The 20951-nt window shown below is 41.6% G+C and overlaps 1 protein-coding gene across 1 annotated transcript in view; it reads left to right on the top strand.

The window, feature by feature from the left end:
- The window catches only part of RFTN2 (raftlin family member 2), a 59971-nt gene extending 39272 nt beyond the window's left edge, over nucleotides 1-20699 (top strand). The window contains exons 7-10 of the mRNA XM_003796079.3: nucleotides 2669-2790; nucleotides 4619-4722; nucleotides 16311-16389; nucleotides 20376-20699. Of these exons, the coding sequence (XP_003796127.1) occupies nucleotides 2669-2790; nucleotides 4619-4722; nucleotides 16311-16389; nucleotides 20376-20648 (578 nt within the window). The 3' untranslated portion in view covers nucleotides 20649-20699. The remainder of the gene's footprint in view (nucleotides 1-2668; nucleotides 2791-4618; nucleotides 4723-16310; nucleotides 16390-20375) is intronic.
- Nucleotides 20700-20951: the final 252 nt, after the last annotated feature.

The following is a 20951-nucleotide window of genomic DNA, read 5'->3' as shown; positions in this document are numbered from 1 at the left end:
AAAAAAAAAAAAGAATCAAAAGTGAGATAGAGCCACCAAGTGAGTACATGCTGTTGGCAAAAGGGCACTGAGAGACTTGCTCAACTCAGGGTTGCCACAAACCTTTGATTTGTAAAACAAATGCCGTATTTCTGCAGGACAATAAAGTGAAGCACAGTAAAATGAGGACGACAGACTCGAATACTATTTCCCAATATTGAGAGCAAGAAAACAAAGCCACAAAGCCCAGGGTTTTCACATTATATTATCCCCAAGTAAATAAGAGGCAGATTACAATTAACTGTGTAATTATCACAGTATGTAATTTTTTTTTTTTTTTGAGTTAGAGTCTCACTCAGTAGCCCTGGGTAGAATACCTTGGCATTGTCATAGCTCACAGCAACCTTAAACTTTTGGGTAGCTCAGCCTCCCAAGTAACTAGGACTACAAGTGCCCACCACAACACACCGCTACTTTTTTTTTTGGAGACAGAGCCTCAAGCTGTCACCCTGAGTAGAGTACTGTGGCATCACAGCTCACAGCAACCTCCAACTCCTGAGCTCAAACAATTCTCTTGCCTCTGCCTCCCAAGTAGCTGGGACTACAGGCGCCTGCCACAATGCCCAGCTATTTTTTGGTTGCAGCTGTCATTGTTGTTTGGCGGGCCTGGGCTGGATTTGAACTCATCAGCTCAGGTGCATGTGGCTGGTGCCTTAGCCACTTGATCCACAGGTGCTGAGCCCACACTGCTACTTTTTCTATTTTTAGTAGAGACAGGGTCTCACTCTTGCTCAGTCTGGTCTTGTACTCCTGAACTCAAGAAATCCATCTGCCTCAGCATCCAGGAGTGCAGGAAGCCACCGCACCCAGCCTGTATATAATTATTTTTAAAACTCATGCCCACATTCTAAGAAAGGACTTGGGACATACATAATTTTAAAGATGGTCTAGTGATGCCTTTAACTTTCTTTCTTTTTTTTTTTTTTTTTGAGACAGAGTCTCACTATGTCGCCCTCAGTAGAGTGCTGTTGCGTCACAGCTCACAGCAACCTCCAACTCTTGGGCTTAGCGATTCTCTTGCCTCAGCTTCCCAAGTAGCTGGACTACAGGTGCCTGCCACAATTCCCAGCTATTTTTCATTGAAGTTGTCATTGCTGTTTAGCTGGCCCGGGCCGAGTTCGAACCCGCCACTCTTGGATCATGTGCCTGGCGCCATAACCACTGCTCTATGGGAGCCAAGCCACGATTCCTTTAACTTTCAATCAGAAACATATTTGATTCTACTGGTCACTTTGGTGTGACAGTGGATAAGTATGTTTAAATGAAGTGAAATCTGTATCATAATTAGAAAACAAATTCCAGTCAATAAATTAAACTTTACTGGGTTCTTGGGAACCACTCTGAACATTGTAAATTCTTCATGGTGTTCTGCCCTAATTATGAGTGCTGTCAAAGTAACAATAATAATTGGCTCGGCGCCTGTGAACTCAAGTGGCTAAGGTGCCAGCCATACACCTAAGGTGGCGGGTTCAAATCCAGCCCGGGCCCACCAAAAACAACAATGATGGCTGCAAGCAACCAAAAAAAATAGCTGGGCATTGTAGCGGGCGCCTGTGGTCCCAGTTACTTGGGAGGCTGAGGCAGGAGACTCGCTTGAGCCCAGGAGTTGGAGGTTGCTGTGAGCTGTGATGCCACAGCACTCTACCCAGGGGGATAATTTGAGGCTCTGTCTCAAAAAATAATAATAATAATAATCATGATTATGATTTTCCCTTAAAGTTTATACCCTGTTAATAAAAATTAAAACCGAAAATTACTTTGAAATTTTTGTCTTTTTTTAAATCTTGAAGCTTAAAAGATAATTTGCAAACTTTGTAGGCCTATATTTTTTAGAGATCTGTCAACTAGGAAAACTTGGGTATGACATTGTGCTGCATAAAAACCAAAGTGTTTAATCAGCACACAACCATGGGAAAAAATGTCTCCTATGAGGAAACAAAAGAACTTCCACAAAATCAGTTTAGTTGAGGCCAGCTGGTTATTGTTAACTATTCAAGAAAAAGTCAGAGAGGCCCTCCCTTAAAACTTCCTTCCCAGCAGGAATTCTTTTGACAATGACTTCTGTTTAGGGTCTTCCTGTCACTGTGTGTGTGTGTGTGTGTGTGTGTGTGTGTGTGTATGTGTGTTTTAATGCATCATTAAGGTAAAGAATTGTTCTGTGTTTAGATTTTTTGAAGGTAATCATACCTCACATTAATTTTAATAGCACACCTCTAATTTCAAGGATTAACATTTTTTATTTTGTTTCTCCTAATGGTTATCATTGATGTGCATATGACATATAGATCAGAAACCAAAATTTGATTTCAAGGTGAAGACCATTTCCAGATGCTTCTTTGGTTGATTTTCCACTCGCTTCTCACTATATCACATGACTGTATCTTGTTTTTGCTATTGTTGTTTTCACACGTATGGTTTGGTTTTAATTCAGTAAAGTACAAAACTGGTGTGATCTTTGGAGAGAAAAGAAAATTTTTAAAGAGGAGGAGGATGTTACTGAATCAGCCCAAACAATTTTTTTTTACAATGTTTTTCTTTCTGCTTCCTACAAGGATTATTTAAGGATTTAAATAATCTTAAGAGACACCTCACTTTACAACTCTTCTTAATTGTATCCTTTTCCTCCCAGGCGACCATTTGCCTAAATCTTTGGAAGGATTTTTTATCTATGAAGAAGAAGGTTCTGGAGTTCCAGGTTCTAGTAGGAAAGGAAATGATGCCATTGTAGTAGAACAATGGACCGTTGTGGAGGTGAGTTGCAGTTTTCTGACAATTTAGCTTTATTTTTGTGTTTCATTTTATGTGTTAAAAATCTTCATTGCCTGGCACATGCAATATTCTTATTTATTCGTTGTTTGCAGTTTCATCACAAAGGCAGGAACAAATTTCTCTTAGTTTTATGAAAAGTACATTGGCTTTACCCAATATTAAACTTCTTTGTAAGAAAGCAAAATAATTATCTATACATAAGTAGCAGTAGATTCCCAAATGTTTGGCATTCTAACCCTAAACCAAGTCCCCTAACACTGAGATTTTCTTCATACAATTCTATGACAACTGGTAGAAAGTGAAAACATTCAGTCACTCAACTAGTGTTTTATCTCCAAGCCACCAACATGACTGACTTTATTTTAACCTTATGAATTGACTTTAGAAGGCAAAAATATCCAAATGTGTTCTCTCTTTCACCAGGCCAAATGTGTACACACAGCATTGTCCTTCCTAATCAGAGAGGACATTGCTCTGACGTTGTGCACTCTGACTTCAGATGGTGCGGAACAGGCTGCCCTTGAGGTGTGCAGACTGAGCTCAGGTCTACTCTGTTGTGTGTACAAGGCCCCCTCTGAAGGAGTCTTTCCGGGACACTTCTGCCTTTCAGACATTAGACATAGCCCATTTTCAAAGAAACTAGAAATCCCATCGAGGGGGGAAAGGATGTTGGGAAAGAGGTAAAGCTCTAAGTAAAAATCAATTCCAAAGAACAAAAAGCGGTGAAAAGATTCCTGCACACAAGCTCTTCTCCCCTTCACTACTCCCTCCTCACTTACCACTATTGTCCTCACTTCCCAATTCCCAGTATTTCTGCAAGTATTCTCAGTAAACTAGTTGGCTCCAAATTCCCTGTGGAGCTCTTTTTCAGATGCAGATTCCCAGCCAGCCATCTATACTTTAAAGTTCAAGAACCACTGCCCTGGCCAGGCACAGTGGCTCACACCTGTAATCCCAGCACTCTGGGAAGCCCAGGCAGGTGGATTGCTTGAGTTTAGGAGTTCGAGACCAGCCTGAGCAGGAGCAAGACCCCATCTCTACTAAAAATAGAAATAACTAGCCAGGCGTGGTGGTGGATACCTATAGTCCCAGCTACCCAGGAGGCTGAGGCAAGAGGATCACTTGAGCCCAAGAATTTGATGTTACTGTTAGCTATGATGCCACAGCACTCTACCCTGGGCAACAGAGTGAGGCTCTGTCTCAAAAAAACAAAACAGACAAAAACAAAGAACCACTGCCCTAAGAGTGCCCTAACCACGGCTATGGGAAACTTCAGAGAACCTAATATAAACCACTCCCAGGGTTTCTAACTCCACTCAGTGGTTAAAAACTCACAGTGGTGAAACATGAAGCCCATTCATTTTTTTCTTTTTTTTTTTTCTGAGACAGAGCCTCAAGCTGTTGCCCTGGGTAGAGTGCCGTGGCATCACAGCTCATAGCAATGTCCAACTCCTGGGCTTAAGCAATTCTCTTGCCTCAGCCTCCCAAGTAGCTGGGACCATAGGCACCGGCCACGACGCTCAGCTATTTTTTGGTTGCAGCTGTCACTGTTGTTTGGCGGGCCAGGGCTGGATTCAAACCTGCCAGCTCTGGTGTATGTGGCTGGCGCTTCCTTAGCCACTTGAGCCACAGGCGCCAAGCCCCATTCATTTTCTTTTTCTTTCTTGCTTTCTTTGTTTTTTTTTTTTTTAATTAAATCATAGCTGTGTACTCTCATTCATTTTCAATGGAAAATGAATTCCCCTTGATTATTATCATGTAGCTGGTTGTCTTTGCCATTAGACTGTGAGCTATACACTTACTCATGCAGGGCTGTGGAATCAAAACGGACTATGGCCCTCTGCTGCACACTCTAGCTGAATTCGGATGGCTCCTGACAAGCGTGCTGCCTACGCCTATATTGAGACAGGACAGGTAATGCAAAAGCATCCTTACATACTCTCACTTAATTCTAAAGTAAAACTTCATTAGATAATTCAATTTAACCAATGCTTACTTAATGCCTATAGAAAACATTTACAGACTTCTAATTTGATTTCCCGGATGTTGGAGATTAGCAAATCCAATGTCTGCATGTTACAGATGTACAAGCTGTCTAGCTCTTCTAGTTCAGGTTGCTGTTGGACTCCTGAGCTCAGGCCATCCGCAGGCCTCAGCCTCCCAGAGTGCTGGGATTACAGGAGTGAGCTGCCGTGCTCTGCCAACATCATTTTTTCTTTCAGACTATTATAAAAGAGCATCACCTTGAATTCTTCAAGAGAAAAAAGATTGGGCCCATTGGTATTATCACATAGTGATAATAATTAAGAAGAAATTCTGGCATGTTTTCAGGGCCAACGATAACTCTGGAATAATAAGTAATATCAGATTACAACATCATGATGTTTCTATGGTAATGCAGTTTTAAACCTGGATGTGTGATACTGCCTAGGAAAATGAAGTAACAACTTTAACCCATGGACACACTGGAAAAATATGTTTGTATAATCCAATCATTGGATATATCTGAATGATGAAGTAAACGAGGGGAAACCATCTTATGTATAGGTCATTCAAGTATGGCTTAGGTGACAGAAGAGAAGGAAAAAGTTGATATTGCTTAAGACACTACTGTTATATTTAAGACAAACACATTTAAGGAAGAAAGTTTTCACTGACAGTGGTCCTAAGTTGTTTTCAGACATGGAGGCCCCAAGACAGATCAGGACAGGAGTTTGTTTTCCTGGATTCAGCATGTGTGTAAGGATCCATCTTTATAATGTCATTATTTATTTCTGTTGCTTATTTTGCCTTGCAGTCCCCAGTACTGATTTTGTATATAGTGAATTACACTATTTACATTTCTGAAACATCTTGATTTAGGACAGACCGAGCTATTGCACTTGAACAATTGGTTTCAATTTATTAGGGATTTTGGGTCAGCCAAAGATAAGGTCCCAAGGTAATAGCTCTAATTTATTCGCCTAATTTGTTCAAAACTTTCATAGGTACTTTACATATATTATCTCTCTTAATAAGGTATATATTATTGTACAATTTTTCAGATAAGGAAACTGATGCTTAAGAGGTTAGGTGACTGGACGGCATCTATGGCTCAAGGAGTAGGGCACCGGGCCCATATACCGGAGGTAGGGGGTTCTAACCCGGCCCCAGCCAAAAAAAATTGCAAAAAAACAAAAAAACAAACAAAAAAAAGAGATTAGGTGACTTGCCCAAAGTCACATAGCTAGTCAATGGTGAAGCCATAATTCTTAGAGGCAAATTTGGTGGAGGACTAAATTAACTGAGCCAGCAGCTAATATTGTTGAATTTAAAGTCACCAGCCCGAGTGTGGTGGCTCCTACATGCTGGGAGGCAGAGGGGGGAGGATAGCTTGAGGTCAGGAAATGGAGACCAGCCTGAGCAAGAGCAAGACTCCATCTTTGCCAGCCTGGGTGACAAAGTGAGGCCCTATCTCAAAAAAAGAAAAAAAAATCACCAAAATAAAAGGGAAGGAAAAGCCAAAGTTGCTCTGTTTGGCGACCACAAGATAGCAGGGTTGCTCTCCTCTCCCCCACTTCTGATGCAATAGTAATCTTGGGGGTGGGGGCAGCAATGTACATTGTAACAAGAATACCAAAGTGATTCTGATGTACTTTCAGAAACCCTGAAAAGGGCTCAGCACCTGTAGCTCAGTAGCTAGGGTGCCAGTCACACATACCGGAGCTGGCAGGTTCTAATCTAGCCCAGGCCTGCCAAAGAACAATGACAATTAGAACCAAAACATAGCCGGGTGTTGTGGCGGGTGCCCATAGTCCCAGCTACTTGAAAGGCTGAGGCAAGAGAATCACTTAAGCCCAAGAGTTTGAGGTTGCTGTGGCTGTGACGCCATGGCACTCTACCTAGGGCGACATAGTGAGACTCTGTCTCAAAAAAAAGAAGAAGAAGAAAAAAAAAGAAACCCCAAAAGTACCTTATATCGGGAAAGTGAAAGGAAGAGAGAGAAACAGTTAAAGAGAAAGACAGACAAAGAGAAAGAGAGATAGAAGACAGGAGCGGGGGAGAAGGAGGGAAAGGGAAAGAAGTTTAGAATACAGGACAGAAGGAGGGTGCACCTCCTCCTTTACATCTCAGAAGACAGAAGTCAAAGATGAGGGTTTTTTCCTGATACTGAATTTTGATCACTATTAAAAAAAAAGATGAGGGCTTTTTAGTATAGTTGAATCAAGTTGTACTATATAGAGAATATTAAAAAGTCTGTTCCCTAAGGACGAGTTGTGACTAGCAAGAGAAAATTGTCTTCTCACTGTGATGTCCAAGCCCTGCTTACCCCTCCCATTTTCTGCCACCATTGTAGAAAAGACCCAGAAACTCTGTGGGCCACGCAGCTCAGAAGCATTAGAAGTCTCTGGAGTCATTTAAGACACTTAAATGTCCCAATAGTTTCTTCTAAATCCTCATGTGGCAGCCAAAGCAGTAGTTGCATAGTTATATACATACAGGCCAGGAGACATTAGGATTTAGCCCATTTTTATGTAGTTCTCTTCTATTTATGATTTAAATTCTATAGAAACAGTGTCATATAATTCCATCGTGAATTAAGCACATAGTAATCTTGCTGTGAGCAGCATTTTGATGGCCACATTCTTAAAATAGTCCATTTGTCTATTATATGTGCTTCCAATTACCATCATTCTTCTCCATCTAAACTTAAATTTTTAACATTTAGTGGGGTGGGGAGGGTGGAGAGAGCTAAATTGTGGTAATTTTCTTTTTTTCTCTAGCTAAGCACATAGCTACAAAGTTGCAAACTAAAATTTAATTTTATAATTTTGCAGGGTTTTTTTTTTTTTTTTTTTTTTTGGAGATAGAGTCTTACTTTGTCACCCTGGGTAGAGTGCTGGAGCATCATAGCTCACAGCAATCTCAGTCTCTTGGGCTCAAGCCATCCTCTTGCCTCAGCCTCCCTAGTAGGTGGGACTACAGTCACCTGCCACAATGCCCAGCTATTTTCTTTTTAGAGATGGGGCCTCACTCTTGCTCAGGCTGGTCTCAAACTCATGGGCTCAGGCAAGCCACTCGCCTCAGCATCCTAGAGTGCTAGGATTACAGCCATGAGCCACCGCACCCGACCTTATAATTTTGCTTTTAAAAAGCAAAATTTTATGTCAACTTTTAAAACTAAGAATTCTTTCATTTTCTTATTTGTTTTGTTTTTATCCGTTTACTTTTGAGTGGCAAATGTTAAACTGTGGCAATTAATTAATGTGTAAGATGAAGCAAAATTAACAAATTAACCTAATAATTCTATTTCTTCTAGTCTAATGAATTGTGGAACCATAAAGAAAAGCTTTTTATAAGACTATCTGTGGGGCAGCACCTGTGGCTCAGTGAGTAGGGCGCTGGGCCCATATACTGAGGTAGGCGGGTTCAAACCCGGCCCAAGCCAAAAAAATAGCAAATAGCCAGGCGTTGTGGCAGGCACCTGTAGTCCCAGCTACTTGGGAGGCTGAGGCAAGAGAATCTCCTAAGCCCAAGAGCTGGAGGTTGCTGTGAGTTGTGAAGCCACAGCTCTCTACTGAGGGTGACAAAGTAAGGCTCCGTCCCTGAAAAAAAGAAAAGAATATCTGTGGGCGGGCATAGTGGCTTATACCTTAGCTCTCTGGGAAGCCAAGAGAGGAGATCTCTGGAGGAATTCAAGACCAGCCCAAGCAAGAAAGAGTGAAACCCAACTTTACCAGCCTGGGTGACAGAGTAAAACCCAGTCTCAGAAAAAAAAAAAAAAAAGATTCATGCTAGATATCAATGAACTTCACAGTTGTACAAAGACCTAGCAAGCCTTTTATCTGTTCTGCAAAACTTGCTCACTTGTTAAGATTTTTTTTTTTTAAGATAGTCTCATTTTGTTGCCCTCAGTAGTGTACTCTGCGGTCATAGCTCACAGGAACCTCAAACTTTTGGGCTCAAACAATCCTCTTGCCTCAGCCTCCCAAGTAGTGGGAATACAGGGGCCCGCCACAATGCCCGCCTATTTTTAGAGATGGGCTCTCTCTCTTGCTCAGGCTGGTGTCTAACTCCTGAGCTCAGGCAATCCACCTACCCTGGCCTCCCAGAGTTCTAGGATTACAGGCGTGAGCCACTTCGCCTAGCAGGATTTTTTTTTTAAATCATGTTCCCTGCATCAAAACCAAATGGCTTCTCATTCATAAATTCTTTGATACTTCAGCTATTTACTGAGCACCACTTCAGAGGGGGGATTTCTGCTATTAATGTGGAAGATGCAGAGATGAGAAGACAAGCTCCTCAGAGAGCTAAGATCTAGTAGAAGGAAAATGTGTACACCCCCAACTGTATTACCCGGTAAAGGGGATGAAGTCCCATCAGAGGGATTCATGGGAGCCCTGAAAGGGGTTGCTGCTTTTCAGTCAAAAGATTATTAAAGGCTTTATAAAGAAGTCATGATTGAAACTATGGCAGGATAGGAACAGGCAGAGATAGTAGAACGGACTTTCCAGATGGGAGAATGCCACAAGCAGAGATCAGCTACAGGACAATCAATCATGACCTTAGTTTTTATATTTTAAAGAATGTAGAAAGACTCAGCCATAAATTCTATGTACTCTAACTCTCTTTCAAAGATGCGTAAAATTGTAAGCACATACTGAACAAAGCAGAAATTCAGGTTGTCCTTGTAATTTCCTATAAAAAAAACAACTGGGGCTGGGTGTGGTGGCTCATGCCTGTAATCCTAGCACTCTGGGAGGCCAAGGTGAGAGGGAATATTAGCCAGGTGGGGCTGGGGGGACCAGACAACAGGCAGCAACCTGTCTGCCTCTGGGGAAGGTCCTACGAGTCAGATCCCCAATTTGAGATATGTCTGAAACTTCTACACCCCCGATTTTCTGAGAGTCATTCTGATTTTAAGTAAGTCTTGCTATTTTCAGAACACCTGTGAGGCCACATGGAACTCCTTGTGGTTTGGAGACTCTAAGTATGGTAGATCTAAGGGAAAGAGGTCTGGAGCCTTACAGAGGGATACCTATGTGGTAGAGCAAGTGAGTTCTTCTTCTTTTTTTTTTTTTTGAGACGGAATCTCAAGCTGTCCCCCTGGGTAGAGTGCTGTGGCATCACTCACAGCAATCTCCAACTCCTGGGCTCAAGAGAGTCTCCTGCCTCCACCTCCCAAGTAGCTGGGACCACAGGCGCCCGCCACAACACCTGGCTATTTTTTTTGGTTGCAGCCATCATTGTTGTTTGGCAGGCCCGGGCTGGATTCAAACCCGCCACCTTAGGTGTATGTGGCTGGCGCTTTAGCCACTTCAGCCACAGGCGCCGAGCCAGCAAGTGAGTTCTTCATGGCTTCCAGTGCCTCCTAAGATAATTGTATTCACAAAGCTGAAATAGCTCTGTACTTTAGCAGATTGGTGAAGTCAGTACAGGATCCGAGAGGCTGCTTCAGGTGCCCCAGACGCTCTCAGAGCACAGGGCCCACATGTATTCCCTACAGAAATTTTCATCTGAAAAAGTGCTTTAGTTAACTAAGTATCTTCCTGAGGATTGAAGAATCTTCAGATTATCTTTGAGACTATTTATGACATTATAGGAAATGAATGCAGCTTTTGAGAAAATGCTTGATTTACAGATAGTAATTTAAACTCTAAAAAGTTATGGTACAACCTGTGTTGGTGAGAAGTACAGGCTGCTGCAAAGCCGCTAAGGAAAAAGTCTGCAGAGAAGTTGTGAAAATGTCTACTAGTCCCTGAAATTCTGAGGGTAGCAGGCCAGGCATGGTGGCTCAGACCTGTAATCCTATCACTCTGGGAGGCCAAGATGGGTAGGTTACTTGAGTTCAAGAGTTCAAGACCAGCCTGAGCAAGAGCAAGATCCCATGTGGGGTTGGGGGGACCCCACGACGGGCAGGCACTGAGGGTGACAGCGTAAGAAAAGACTCAGCCTTAGTTATCTTTTTTTTTGAGACAGAGTCTCTCTTTGTCACCCTCGGTAGAGTATTATGACATCATAGCTCACAGCAACCTCAAACTCTTGGGCTCAAACAATTCTCTTGCCTCAGCCTCTCAAGTAGGCGGGACTATAGGCACCCATCACAACACCCAGCTATTTCGAGAGACAGGGGTCTCGCTCTAGTTCAGGCTGGTCTTGAACTCACAAGCTCAAGCAATTCGGCCTCCCAGAGTGCTGGGATTACAGGCATGAGCCACCAGGCCTGGCCAGCAGACTCAGTTATCTTAAGCAGAGTAACCAGTGAGGACCTGGAGAGGCACACACTGCCTCCAGCATCAAAAGCTTTTAGAAAGTGCTGCTCAAAGCAGGCTTCTGAAAGGTCCTTTTATTCTATCAAAGCCATGACATGGGCACCCTAAGAAAATGTCAACATTGAGCAATGAGCAAATAAAGGGTGAAAAATCATAGGGGTACATCATGTGATTTCAAAATGTACTCAAAAGGTAAAGGCGTAAACTTTAACTTTCCTAACTTGCTTCACTGATTCCCATCTATACCTTGCCACAGCTCAGTCAATAGCAATATTTAGTTGCTAGACATTCCATTCCTACCCCATTATGGGAGGGGGGTGTGGAATCCCTGAACTTAGGTCAAACAGGTCTTTCGGAATGCTAGCCACCAGGCTATTGCTAGCCTCTGTGCACTGTGTTAGCACAAGGGCGTGTGAGGAACCTGGACTTTGACAAACCGGCCCTTGGGAATGACTGGCCTAAACTACACTGTGCTCTTAACACCCACAGAAAAACTAGCTGACTAGTGGCTCTTGCCTGTAATCCCAGCTAGTCCAGAGGCTGAGGCAAGAGGGTCAGGCAAGAGGGCTGAGGCTGAGCCCAAGAGTTTGATGTGACTATGAGCTATGATGATGCCACAACACTCTACCCAGGGTGACAGAGGGAGCTTCTCTCTCTCAAAAAAATAAATAAATAAAATAAATTCGGAGGGCAGCAGATAACCCCAGTCATATTGTGAGGGACAGGACAGAGGGGGCAGCCCTGGAGAGGCTGAGTTCCCTGCAGACAGAGAGGGTTCCAACATTGTCAGTGAAACTTAGATTTGAAGTTCCTAGACCCTGGGGACAGACCCTGCAGCATATTTGCTCAGCAATGTTTTCTTTTGTCTTCCTGTCTTCTAAGCATTTCATAAAAAAGCAAAAAGAAGACTCTATTTGAGCATCACTTAATGGAGAGGGATTTGCTATGACAACAGCATGCCTATGAAGAAGCCTTGGGCTGCCCCAGAATAAAAGATCCGATTGACTAAACTAATACAATTCACTCAGTTTCTGTAGTGCTCTCAGTGCACACTTGTTTCTTATGATAATCTTTGGGGGGGGGGCAGAGGACATATTATTTTCCCCATTTTATGCATAAGGAAATTGAGACCCAGAACTCTTTTTTTTTTCCCCCGGGGCTGGATTCAAGCTCGCCACCCTCAGTATATGGGGCCTGCACCTGACCCACGCAGCCCTGAGACCCATAACTCTTAACATGTTTGTCTGGAGGCCAGGCACAGTGGCTCACGCATGTAATCCTAGCACTCTGGGAGGCTGAGGCAGGTTGATCGCCTGAGCTCACAGATTCCAGACCAGCCTGAACCAGAGCAATACCTCATCTCTAAAAATAGCTGGGTGTTGTGGTGGGTACATGGTAGTCCCAGCTACTTGGGAGGCTAAGGCAAGAGAATCACTTGAGCCCAAGAATTTGAGGTTGCTATGAGCTATGACGCCATGGCACTCAACCCCAGTGTGACTGAGTGAGACTCTGTTGCAAAAAAAAAAACCAAACAAAACTCTGGGCTCACCTCTAGTTCCCACTTTTCCCACACCACCAATCTGCAATCCAGTCCAGAATGAACTCAGTGAAGCCTTTACTACAGAAAGAAGTGGCTTAGTTCAGTTACTTTATAACTAGTGGATAAATATAAGACTATTTTGTAAAAGTCCAGATTTTTTATTTAGCATCTCCCAAATTAAGTATTTCAGCTTATAATGTTCAGAAGTTTAGTGAAGAAAAATAAAATAAAAACAAGTGTTCATATTCTTGGGCCAGTTAGAGTAAACAGGCCATTTATAAAAGATAAATCATTGAAAGCTTTGACCTAAAATCCCCCTGAAAATTCAGTTTTGCATGAGGGGGAATAGCATTATTTTTAATAAAACAAAAATAAAAAAAGCAGTTTTATTTATAGTTTGATAGTATCTTTAGTGGTAATTAAATTTTTTTTTTTTTTTAGACAGAGAGGATTTCAGTCTGTTGACCAGGCTAGAGTGTCGTGGTGTCAGCCTACCTCATAGCAATCCCAAACTCCTAGGCTCAAGGAGTCATTCTCCCTTGGCTTCCTAAGTAGCTGGGACTGTAGATGTGCACCATCAAGCCCAGCTAATTTTTCTAATTTTAGCAGAGGCTAGGTCTCTTGCTCAGGCTGATCTCGAGCTCCTGAGCTCAAGCAATCCACCTGCCTCAGTCTCCCAGAGTACTAGGATTACAGGCGTGAGCCACTGTAATCCTGGTCTGCAATGTCAGTTTTGATTGGGAAGTTTCAAAGCTCCTATTTTGAAAGCTTCTGGGCCTGGTGTGTTGGCTCATACCTGTAATCCCAGGCCTTGGGGAGGCTGAGGTGGGAAGTTTGCTTGAATCAAGGAGTTTGAGACTAGTCTGAGCAACAGAGTGAGGACCCATCTCTATTAAAAATTAAAAGATTAGGTGGTGGGCGCCTGTAGTCCCAGCTACTTGGGAGGCTGAGGCAAGAGTATCGTGCAAGCCCAAGAGTTTGAGGTTGCTGTGAGCTGTGATGCTACCGCACTCTACCGAGCTCAACATAGACTCTGTCTCAAAAAAAACAAAAAAATTAAAAGATCAGGCAGACGTAGTGGCCTGTGCCTGGAGTCCAAATTACTTGAGCGGTGAGGCAGAAGGACTACTTGAGCCTAAGAGTCCAAGGCTGTAATGTGCTGTGATTATGCCAGTGCACTCCAATCTAGGTGACAGAGCAAGATCCTGTCTCTAAAAATTGGAAGGAAGGAAGGAGGGAAGAAGGGAGGGAGAGAGGAAGGGAGGGAGGGAGAAAGACTGGCTAGCTTCTGTCCTTACAAAGGTTAATCCCTTTCACTCCTGGTTTGACTGTGAAATTTTACACTCAAGTGGCAGAGGTTGGCTTACCCACTCCACATCTCAGTACACACAAGGAGAGAGGAATTACATTTGCTGTGTCCCTCTAGAGGCAGGGACAGTGGGAGGCTCTTCCTACTGATTTATTTTTCCTTCAAAAAGTCTGTGATAGGAAACTGAGAATTTAAGGACTTTGACTAAAGTCATCAGCTATTAGGTATTATGATAGAGTTCAGATTTGAACCCAGAAACTTTTTTTTAAATTTCAGGTTAATGTGAGGGTATAAACAACTAGGTTACAATATTTACATGTGTCAGGCAGAGTCCCTCTTGTAGTTGTGTCCTGCACCCAAAATGTATGCCAATACCACTACATTGTGTCCATTACGTAGGAACACACCAACCCCCTCTCCCTTGATCTCCCTCAGCCCGACTTGAGTTGAGTATTTTTTTTTCTTATGTGAGTGTGTATTAGATCATCTACTGGCTTCAAAGTATTATTGAGTACATTGGATATTTGCTTTTCCATTCTTGTGATACTTTACTAAGAAGAATGTGTTTCAACTCCATCCAAGTTAATACAAAAGATATAAAGTCTCCATCTTTTTATGGCTAAATAGTATTCCATGGTACACATATACCAGTTTATTAATCCATTCCTGGGTTGAAGGGCATTTAGGTTGTTTCCACATCTTGGTGATTATAAATTGAGCTATGATAAACAATCTAGTGCAAATGTCCTTATGATAAAATGATTTTTTTTCTTCTGGGTAGATGCCCTGTAATTGGATTGCAGGATCAAATGGGAGGTCTAATTTGAGTTCTTTGAGGATTCTCCATACTTCTTTGCAAAGAAGCTATATTAGTTTGCAGTAAAACTAATACAGAGTTTAGTTAAAAGAACACTTGTAAAAGTGTTCCCTTCTCTCCACATCCATGCCAGCATCTGCAGCTTTGGGACTTTGTGATGTGGGCCATTCTCACTGGGGTTAGGTGCTATCTCAGGGTGGGGGATGGGTTTGATTGGCATTTCTCTGATGATTAAGGACAATGAGCATTTTTTCATATGTTTGTTAGCCATTCACCTGTCTTCCTCAGAAAACCCAGGAACTTTTTGGCTCCAAAAGCCACTGCTTTATCCGGTATACTCCATGCCTCCCAAACATATGACCAGGCTTTCTGTACACATGCTAATCCCTTTTCCACACTGACTTATGTCCCATGACAGTTTAAGATGTTCCCCAAAGTTACCACATACCAAATATTTTGGTCTAATCAAAGATAAAGCCAAACTAAAATGAGATTAGACTAGAAATAGCCTTTTCAAACTAAAAAAAGCAACAAGCAATCTCTCATTACCACTTTGGGAAAGATTTGATATTTCTCAAAATTCTGCAGTATCAGTAAGTTTGGGATTTTCAGTGGTGTGCAGTGGGCATGAACCTCTAGAGCAAGAGTTTCAGTGTTGCATTCATTTTCCAGAAAAAGAGCTCAGCATAAAATGCCGCTAATAGTAAGGTTTTGTTGGGGGTTTTGCATAATAAAAGTCGTAACTCAGCAACATTAGCTACAGACACTCCTCCCCATAAATCCATGGAGACTCTGTGAAAAGCATTTCAAGAGAAATACAAACCCCAAATAGTCTTTGGCAAGGGGTAATTTGCCATGATGATAGTTAAGTAAGGAGAATACTGAGTAGCTGATTACAAAGAAGCATCTGAAAATAAAACTAGCAGTGGCTGAAGTCCTGCAGTTGTAAACGTATGTAACATTTCTCACATGGGGCAGTCCAAATCCATCCCTTCTTTTTAAAAGGCAAATTTGAGAAGGCGTATACTAAGAAGTTTAGGTCATATTCCTTTGACCTAATAATCCCACTCCTGAGAATTTATCTCAAAGAAATAAATCATAAGAGCATTATTTATAATTAGCAAGAAACTGGAAACAACCTAGTTTTCCAATAATAAAGGAAAGGCTTAATACATTTTGGTATTTTGATTCTTTGCACTATTGTGCAGTCATTAAAAATGTGATTACAACGTAAAAATAAGAAAGAGTGTTCAGTGAAAATCACAGGAGCAGAAGTACCAATACATAAAAATACACAAGTTGGTAAAGACTAAGAAAGGAACAAAAAGATGAAAATTGGTAGCATAGTGAGACTACAAGTATATTTAAACATTAAAATCATTTTCTTTTATAATAACCATATTCAATTTTTAGGGGCTTTTTCTTATTTTTCCAGCTGTTAACTTACACAGAATTATATTTTATAATTGTTTTTTGTTTAGAAGGTTATTTTACCAAAGATACATATGGAGCATTCTAGCCAAATGTGAAATATAAAGAATTACTAATTCATGAATACTAAAATGCTATTGTTTTAATTTGCAGTGAAGGGAATTTGGTTACTAAGCAGGTTGTATTCCTTCAGAGGCCAGTTATGTGGAATTCAGCTGCTCAAACACCAGATGTGAGTAAAATTGATGCTTTATGAATTGAATGTTATATTGAATCCTTTAGTCCTTAAACTGTCAGTGTAATTCTAAATGCTGAATACAGATGAGGGAATGTGGTCTCCATGTGGAAACAGTCTTCTGAACCAACACTTCTGAAGGGAAATGTACCAACAATCAGCTCAAGACAGTTCTGGAGGGGGTTAGAATATGCCACCTCCAAATCTGGCATTTTGGCATGAGGATTATTTTAAGCTGAATTTAATTAAGAAACAGCAAAGCCAGGTGCAGTTGCTCACGTCTGTAATCCCAGCACTTTGGGAGGCTGAAGTGGGAAGATCATTTCAGGTCAGGAGTTTGACCAGCCTGAGCAAGAGTGAGACCAGGTCTCTATAAAAAAAGAAAACTAGCCAAGCGTGGTGGTACCTACCTTTAGACCCAGCTGTTAGGGAGGCTGAGGCAGGAGGATTGCCTGAGCCCAGGAGTTTGAGGTTGCTAATGCCATAGTACTCTAGCCTGGGCAACAGACTAAGACTCTGTCTCAAAAAAACAAAACAGGGCAGCTCTGCGGCTCAAAAGGGTAGGGCACCGGCCCCATATGCCGGAGGTAGCGGGTTCAAACCCAGCCCCAGCCAAAAAATGCAAAAATGAAACAAAACAAACCAACAAACAAAAACAAGGGACTCTATGCCTTCTACCTTTCTGCCAAAAGACAGGACATAAATTTCACTTTATAAAGGTAAAATAATTTTCAGTTTGTAAAGAGGTCTCTCTCTCTCCTATCACAAAGGAGAGATTCCTAATCACTGGAGACAGTCTGCAAAAACAAATCTTACTAAATTAATAACCCTGATCTTTCGTTAATTTACCCCATTGTTTACCTTCCCACAATTTACTTCCTCAGAATCCCAAACTCCTTTTCTCTTGTCTAGTCACAATTTATTACCCTTTGTTTAAATGGTATATAAGCTCCTAGGTCTTCTACATCAAACCACCTCTTTGTTTCTTAACCTCTTTCTTTGTGAAGACCCTGTGTGCATACAAAATACATCTTTTCTCCTGTTAACCTGTCTTTTGTCAGTTTAATTCATAGCCTTAGACACTGAACCTAAGAAGACAGAGGAAGTTTCTTCCTCATCCATGTTTCTAAACCTGTGAGTGAATGTGCTTGATCTTGCAACGTATTTGTGCAATCTTGCTATCTTGACCTTTGACGACATTTTTATGTAATATTGTCTACTCAAACTCATAACTCTTCAGGTCTTGATGAAGGCTATGCTAAGCCTCAAATCTGGATGCACAGCACTGACGAACAAGGCAATCTGTGCATTAGTAAAACACGACTTTCAAAACAAGAAATTTGCAAAAGAACCAGCAATTGTTGAAACCAAGTCTTTTAATGTATCTGTATCAAGAATACATTGTTTTATTCCTGTAAAGCTGCAGAAATTAAAAAAAGAAAGAAAGAAAACATTATACCATGGCCAAGTACAATAGTTTATGCCTATAGTCTCACACTTTGGGAGGCTGAAGGATCATTAGAGGCCTGGAGTTTGAAATCAACTTAAGTGACACAGTGCCACTCACAAAGCAAAATTAGACTTTTAATTTTGATAAAAATCTAATTTATCTATTTTTTAATGATTATGCTTTTGATGTTATGTCTAAGAACTTTCTGCCTAATCCCATGTTATGAAGATTTTTCTCTTCCTTTTTTCATAATAGGTTTTTAGTTTTACTAAAACAAACTATCTTTTAATAGTGTACAGAGAACTGAGGCAGTGATTCCATCCATGTTGAGAGCACTGGGAGCTACATTCAACAGTGAACACAGCCTTTATGCATGCAGGAAAAGGAGCCACTAGCCAGGCCTGAGAAAGGAGCTTAGTCTGGCTGTGCTTATTAGATGGTTCTGAAGCCAAAAGACTATGTCTGCACTGACCAGTGTTCCACTGTAGAGAAGAAGGTGCCATTCTCAAATCCTGTACATTATCTGAGAGTCAATCTGTCAGGTTTCACTGTTATGCTAAATTCAATAAATGTGGTGACTAGAAATAAACAGGAAAAGAATTAAAGAGGTAATATTTGGGTGCCCATGGAACCATGAAGGTGGGCCTTTGTTGAGGAAGAACTCAATTGTTGACTTTTTCCCGCGAAACACTCTAGGCTATGTCCTCTGAGGCAGACTCCTGGGCTCGTGTGAGTATCCTTCCTTTACAGTATTCTGAACGTGCTACATTCCAGAGAAGCTCACAACATCCAGTTTAACAAAGCTTTTTGCTTTGCATTTTTTCCCTGAAAACCAGAAAATACTTTTGTATTTTATGCACTATAGTTCAACAAATCTTTGGATTAACCAACTTTTATAAGAAGAGCTTGGGATGACATCTATGGTTTTTTCTAAGAGTTTTAGAATTTTAGCTTTTCCTAAAATTATATTATAGATTATATTTTTATGTTTAGATTAAATTTTTCTATATTATATTTTTCTATTTTTTTCTTAGTTCCCAACTAACATACACATGAATTTTTAGTGAATAAGCTTTGTGTAAACTAGGATATTACTGTGCTTTTAAATTGTTAAAGAAAAAAAATCCATGTCCAGTTTTACTGCCTCAGAGTACATGAATATAATCTAATATTTCATGCTATCAGTATTAAATAAGCTGAGCTACTAATTCCCCTGTTGAACTTGCCCTTCATTAACTTAGCTTGTCTTACTAATATTTTTTCTCATATATCTTTTCTTTTTAAAAAAATGAGATCTCACTGTGTTGCCCAAGCTAGCCTCAAACTCCCATGTTCAAGTGATCCTCTCTCTTCAACCTCACAAGTAAGTAGCTGGGACTATAGGCACGGCACCCAGCTTATTTTGACTTAAATTTCCTTGGCAGAGACCATATCCTATTTTTTTTCCTTGAGACAGTCTCACTCTGTTGCCCAGGCTAGAGTACCTAGCTCACAGCAACCTCAAACTCCTGGGCTCAAGCAATCTTCTCGCTTCAGCCTCCCAAGTAGCTGGGACGATAGGCTTCCTCAACAACACCCAGCTAATTTTTCTATTTTTAGTAGATAGGGTCTCACTCTTGCTCAGGCTGGTCTCAAACTGCTAAGCTCAAGGAATCCTCCTTCCCAGCCTCCCCCTCTCCCAGAGAACCGGAGCACTATGTTCTCTTTATTCTAAACTGACCACAACATTCTCTGCCCTCAGTAAGTACTTATTAGCAAAAACATTCACAGTTGATCAAATAGTCTGAATGAATTGGACCATACTGTTGAGCATTAACACTGTCATGCCTGTAATGCCTAGTACTCTGGGAGGCCGAGGCAGGTGGATTGCCTGAGCTCATGACTTCAAGACCAACCTGAGCAAAAGCGAGACCCTGTCTCTACCAAAAATAGAAAAACTGAGGCAAGAGGATCGCCTGAGCTCAAGAGTTGGAGGTTGCTGTGAGCTATGATGCATGGCACTCTACCTAGGGTGACAGCTTCAGACTCTGTCTCAAAAAAAAAAAAAAACAACCAATGTGTCAGGCAGAAACAGTTTGCAGCAGAACAAGGGAAGTGTCATTCCATATCTGAACTACCCATGACTCTCCTGCAAAGCCCAGGCCTATGTGAAATAGGTATAAGGTGGCTATTGAAGCACTTTTTCAGGTCTTCAAATCCCAACAAACACCAAGAAGATAAATGCATTTGTAATTCTACCATATGACTTCAACCCATTTCTTTACTCAGAGATGTCATTGAGAGCCCCGATGTGTGCACAACCAGCCTGCCAATGAGAACAATATACGGGGGAGAGGGGAGCTCATTTGTCCAGGGGCGGGGGGCGGGGGTAGGGGATGCAGAAGGTGGCTCTGAACTGGTCCTACAACATAAGCAGCATCTTGCAGAGTGTGGGGAAAGGACATTCCAGGAGGCAGAGAACAGCATGTGCTAGAACTGAGGGACAGGAAGCACCCATCTTTTTAACTCCTGGTCCCTATCTCTTGTGTTTCAGAAGAAAGTCAGCCAGCATGTAAAAAGTGAAGATAGGAACAAAGTGTCCAGCAGGAGCGTGGGATCAGACACAGCAGCATCACAAGCTTCAGAGAGCAGACACCCACCTGAGGAGCGCCTGCTGTCTCCTTCAAGAGAGTGCTGGACACAGGAGGCAAGGCCAGCACAGTCCAGCGGCTTCCCAGGGCTCAGCAGCAGCAACAGTGTCCTCCGGGAATTAGACGATGGGCAGTTTGATCAGGAAGATGGGGTGACGCAGGTCACTTGCATGTGAGTCACAAGCTGATGCAATGGAAGGCCTTGTAAATAATTATTATAATAATTTTCAACTGACTGTATTGTATTACTTCATCTGCATTTATGTAATATTTTTGAATTTTTCCATACTCAACTTTTCCTCTAATCTATGTAAAAACTTTGGTGCGACCTCGCAAAAAGGAATAACCAATATATTTATGCATTTAGAATCATGTTTACACGTCTCTCAACTAAAACATCTGTTTAAACAGATGTTCCATTGGATTATTAAGCAGTAATCTACTTCAGTTTCTTATGAATGTACAAAATATGTTTTTCT

This window comes from Otolemur garnettii, unplaced genomic scaffold (assembly GCF_000181295.1).
Source record: "Otolemur garnettii isolate 467f Iridium unplaced genomic scaffold, OtoGar3 scaffold00100, whole genome shotgun sequence".
NCBI classification, from domain to species: domain Eukaryota; kingdom Metazoa; phylum Chordata; class Mammalia; order Primates; family Galagidae; genus Otolemur; species Otolemur garnettii.
Note: the sequence above shows the minus strand (reverse complement) of the source record. Positions and strands in the feature narration are given on the sequence as shown.